At 39.2% G+C, this 5,674-nt stretch overlaps 1 protein-coding gene across 1 annotated transcript in view; it reads left to right on the forward strand.

The window, feature by feature from the left end:
* The first annotated feature begins 309 nt into the window (after positions 1-309).
* The window catches only part of LOC139141157 (proto-oncogene tyrosine-protein kinase receptor Ret-like), a 59,249-nt gene continuing 53,884 nt past the window's right edge, over positions 310-5,674 (forward strand). Inside the window, exon 1 of the mRNA XM_070710766.1 lies at positions 310-499. Within this exon, the coding sequence (XP_070566867.1) occupies positions 454-499 (46 nt within the window). The 5' untranslated portion in view covers positions 310-453. The remainder of the gene's footprint in view (positions 500-5,674) is intronic.

The following is a 5,674-nucleotide window of genomic DNA, read 5'->3' on the forward strand; positions in this document are numbered from 1 at the left end:
TTTTTAATTGTTTTAAAATCTTTAAGTTCTCATAATTTTGCTTTGCGATAGAGAGTTTTACCTTGATTTAACGAGGCTATCATCTCTACTCTCTTCAGGAAATTTCGCAGGAGCTGACTGTAGCTACTGCGAATTTGGGTGGACTGGAAAACGATGCGATGTACGAGAGCAGAGAATCCGTCGTAACATTTTACAGATGGACAAAGACGAAGTCGACAAATTCAAACTGTACCTACAGATGGCCAAAGATAGAGTGAGTGATTATATGATACCGACAACGCTCTATAGAGATATGGACGATGGGAGAAACCCTCAGTTTAATGAAATCAACGTGTATGACCAATTTGCGTGGTATCATTATTACGTAGGGAGAAAAAATCTGTTAATGCCAGACGAAACCGACCGTAGCCAAACATTTGCTGACTTTTCACATGAAGGACCAGCGTTTCTCACATGGCACAGAGCTTACCTGCTAAACTTGGAGAGAGCGATACAACAGGTAGGAAGAGTAGTGCATTTTTCTTTCGATAGCAGCTCGGGTTCTTGGCTGCTGCTAGGTTTCAAAAAGTGATCGACATGTTTACTATCTTCTGCACATCGTTTCTCGTAAAAAATGGGCTTTATTTCTTTTATCTGTTAACAAAGCTGAAATAAGTATACTACAAGTAATCATGAAGCAATAGTTGTACTCAATTTATCCGAAAGGTATGACTGCTTGTCCTTCCTGACATTTATCTCAGTCTAAATCGATAGACAACCCTAAAGAATTTACAAGTATTTTTCACTGAACGTATCGTATCTAAACAAAGAATGCTCCCTGATATTAAATCAAGTTTGGGAATTTTCTGCAGATGTTGGTTTTCACTGCTTTGCTGAACGGGGTTGAAGTCTGGTCCCCTGACCCATTTCTACCGCTGGCAGGGCAGGGTCAGGTATGGGCTATTGTAGGCATGGCTATCATTGGTCAAAAGTACGAGTAAGTGCAGTAATTGCGTTGAATTTATTTCCATCTTAGGGAGCATTAAGTTATTACGGCCAGGGGTGGGCCGGCAAATCCGACGGTGTCACCTTAAATTTGAAAACTGCAAAGGGGGGGGGGGGGGGTCGTGTATTTTTTAAACAGCACAGAGGGGGTCACTTAATTTTCATAAGTATTCGTCCTGTCAAAAAGCAGTTTCAGTGTTCAAATATTTTCTGGGAGATGAAAATGATTCGCTGCATGATATCATTCTCTGAAGTATAATTGTCTGTCACATGAACATCTTGCCTTGGCGACTCTGAGGCTTGTCGTATTGGTTTCGCGACCTCTGATTCTTGTAGAAATACAACTTGCCTTGGCAAGGTGGTTGCCATTCTAGAGGGAACAAAGCCGAGGGCGTGTAGGAATTCGAAATAAATGAACAGTTTTGATGTCACGGCTCGAAACATTCATGTCAGGTAAAGAGAATTGTTTCAAAACGAATGCATATTTACATCACAATCGTGTTATTAAATCTAGAAACAAATCCCTAAGTGTACGCAAATAAGTAGTCTTTCTTTCTGCTCTACAGATGATTCTGTGGTGAATAGTGAATTTACTTCCATCGTAAATGCCTATTAAGATTACGTTTTGCATTTTTATCCTTTATAGTTTCATTTTAAGAAAATAGCAGGTTATCGTAATAAAATTGTTGACAATATAGCAGCCTCAAGGTCAAAATGGAAGACTCAAAATCGCAAAATTGAAAGTTTTTTAATATGAGCAGCTAGCTATCAAACGAGTAGATCTGGGTAGTTAGACTATCAGAAGGTAATGTTTAGGGTTTTTTATTTCATTCTTATCTGTAATCGTTAATGCACTAGTTTCAGCCATTTTTAGAGTTGTAGCTGGTTTGCATCAAACGTGCGACAAACTCACCAGGTTTTGCAAACTATGGGCCTTGATCGACCCGTGGCGGTGAAAGGGAGGGAAGTGTCCAAGTGTGAGAACAGCCTGTCCCCGGTTTCGCCATTGGATAGGGTGTTCTTGAGTAGAATTGTTGAATATTTGCAATATTTAGCCATTCGAATAATCGTTTCTATAAACGTTACAAATAATCACATTGACAAGGTTAGCAGGGTGTTCTTGATCATTAAACTTTACGTGCAGAATTGTGCAGGGAACGAAACCCAATCTCTCACTCTCGTTTTTCCACATTCATATATAGGCCTACATACAAACAAGCACAATAGTATTTACTGTAAAAAATCTTGACGTTTTATCACTGAAAACAATAATATTTTTAGGGAAAAATCTTTGTACATATACCCGTAATTGTCAATACCGGAGATTTATCATGTAAACTACATTAATAGTTCAATTTCAAAATTTTACCATGTGGAGAACACGATCATATTTTATATTATTTTAAATCTACACCAGAAACAAAGGTGTCAAAAGTTACTATTTTCAGTAACATCCAAATCAGAAAAAATTGGAATCGTAGTCCGAGTCAGCGCCTACAGCAGCTGCATTGATAGTAGCAGAACTGTTGTTTTTTGGGAAGAGGAATCTACAGACTTCCCTTCTACCACATCTAGCAGTTCTGCAACAGTCCGTTCCTCCATTTCTTGCGCCATGTCTTAGGCCTTAGTCCTTCCCCGGTACCTCTCAATGAAACTTGGCTTTCTATATAATGATGGTAGGTTTAATCCTAGTGACAGATATTCGATTGCAGGAGCTGGGTCAAATACAGAAATTGAAGGAGAATGGATTAAAATCATCATTAACATAGACATGGTTGAGTTCTTGAGTCTATACTGGTACTGGGTCTTGGCAATTTCCATCTGTGTAAATCCCCTCTCACACGTCAAACGACCAATCGAGCACATGTACATTTGTGTGTAACGTAGTGGCTAGGGTCAGATTGCCGGAATTCTCATGAAGTGAGTAATTTGGATTAACGCGAGTTCAAGCTTTGAGAAGAAAAAGATACGGTGAAAAATCAAACCAAAAGCAATATATTCTGACAAAAAACACTGAATTTTGTATTTCTAATATCAATTTCTAATAAATTTCTAATATCAATCCTTTGATTGATTTTTCTGACAAGACCCTGAAGTGCTTAGCTTAGCTGGTCGCCGGGGTCGCCGCGATCATAGTCCTTGTAACGTACAGGTAGCCTGACCTATTTCCAACCTCCGCCCGTAAACGTAGACAATGGGACATGTTGCTGTACCGCTTGTAGTCTCTGATGCTCGTCGCAGACTTTAAGTCGGAACAAACGAGAAACTTGTCTGGCCACCGGGATTGTAAGATAGAATTTTACCAGCTCGATGTCATTTTTACTTGCCTTAGGGCAGACGGGCAGGCAGTATTTTCGAACACTGATATATATATTATATTATAGAAATAACGGGCGACGCGCTGACCATTAACGTTTATTTGTGGGCAAGGGCGAGAGGAAAGCCAAAAATTAACGGGCGAGGCTTGCCGAGCCCGTTAATTTGGCTTTCCTCGAGCCCGCGCCCACAAACAAACGTTAATGGTCAGAGCGGAGTCTGTTATTTCCATTATAATATTATATAGGGCTCAGCCCTTGGTGTCGCGCCAGGGGTTAAGATTGGCAATGTTATTTGTATTGATTCATGATAAACTGTAATTGTTACTTCATAAACGTTTATATGAAAACTATGCCCAGTTTCCCTCTGATGGAAGCAGTTCACGACGTCAAACCCTGCAGCAGGGCAGGTATAGATTTTCTGTAGCGTGTAAAAATTTTGGACAAAAATTGGCAATTTTTACAATGATAACAGCCTGTGGCGTTAAACAAGGGACGTATTATGCAATAATTATCATTGCAATGGTAACCGCACTGCCCACCTTCCACTTGCAAGCTGAAAACTATAGCGTTCCGTCTAAAAACTTGCAATTTTTGAATCTAATTATTGACACAGGGGGCGCTCTTCTATAATTAAATCCCAGCATTCTTTGCGTATGCCCCCGTTCATATGCACGACAGTTTTCTCCGTTTATCTATATCAACGATACTTTGTATCAGCGACAAGGTGTATAATAACATTTACTGGCTAATAAAAGAGGTATATTTTATAAAAGGCATGTTATATCATGGTAATTTGTTTCGTATTTGTTTATTTACGAGTACTCAAAAAAAAAAACATGGCGGCGCCCATCATGAGAAAGAAGGGTAAGCTTACACTTCCGGTTACTCGCATAGTATATTATGAATAAGCGCATGCGTAGTCAGTAAGCCACTGGCGCGACTATTATCAGCGAACCCAAGAAAACCGTCAAAATTACCGAAAATTTCAGGAGCGAACGACAACTGGGCCACAGAAACTGAGCAATACGCGACGCACTGTCACGCGCGCTGTAAAAATTGGCAAATCCGGAGATGTTTTCAGAAAAAAGTATCTCAACTTGGCCCACAAGTGCTCCATTTTATTTTGTGATTGATTATGATTTATGTTTGAGCTGTAAAGTTACGATACTTTTAGTTGTTAATCTTATTATTCATATTCACGGGCATGTAAACGAACCATTACTGTGTATTTGTGGTCAGTCACGTGGTTCAGCTCGACCAATCAAAATGCGACGGGCAGGGCATGGTAATGTAATTGTCCTTAGGAGACAGACATATGTTATTCATTGTTTTTAAGGAGATACTACAAACTATGTATATGGAGGGACCGTGTTTAACACTAAATGTTGCGATGTGTAATGTGCTTTTGGTGAAGCGAAAGGTCATTTTCCACAAATGGACAATAAAGTTATTTTTATTCTTATTATTCTTATTTATCGAAGCGAAGCCATCAAAGAATCATTAATACACGAATAATTAATAGATGTTTTAAACAATCGCATTGATTTAATCCTGCTTTCAGATCTATTTGAATGAAGGTACATAAAAAAATTTCTCTCTTGCTACCTACAAACTGTGAGGAAAATTTGTTATTAACCATCTCGATTCGTCCACGGATCAAAAGCCGTAGTGTCAGTAATGACGGCCATTGACTTTAAAGTAGCGAGGGAATTTATCATAACTTACAGTTCGTAAAGTGATTCTGTTGTTTTCCTTGATTGATAAGTAGATACGTTCAGTTCTGTCTGGTTAGAGAAAAGATTGGACAACTTTAGGATGACTATTCTACGTAAATTCAAGTTGCCTAACTACTGTGTGATAATATATCTAAAAAAATATGTAAGAATATGGTCAGTGTAATTTTTTACTCGTCATATTAAGATTTTTTTCCATATTTTGGTAGATATCTGGTGACGATAAATTCACAATACCATATTGGGATTGGGCTGGAGAAAATGATTGTGCTTTGTGCACTGATGAGTACCTTGGAGGAAGTGACGCAAACAACAACCACACACTAACGGGCCCCTTCAAAAATTGGCGAACTCTTTGCGCTGACTATGAAAGCCTCACCGAACAAGGCATATTGTGCAGCAATAACGTCAATGAATCAAGCTTACCTTTTCTGACGCGCAACCCTGGCGGCAGCGAAAGAATAGAGCTGCAAAAGCTGCCCAGCACAGAGGCCGTCTATTACGCCCTCGGTTTTGCAAACTATGACGAAATTCCACGTAACTATGACCTTCTCGATAATACGTGGACCGAGTCAGACTGCAGTTTTCGAAACATACTGGAAGGTAAGTTCTAAATTTATAAACTAGGTATTCTGCAGT

The sequence above is a fragment of the Ptychodera flava genome, chromosome 9 (assembly GCF_041260155.1).
Source record: "Ptychodera flava strain L36383 chromosome 9, AS_Pfla_20210202, whole genome shotgun sequence".
NCBI lineage: Eukaryota > Metazoa > Hemichordata > Enteropneusta > Ptychoderidae > Ptychodera > Ptychodera flava.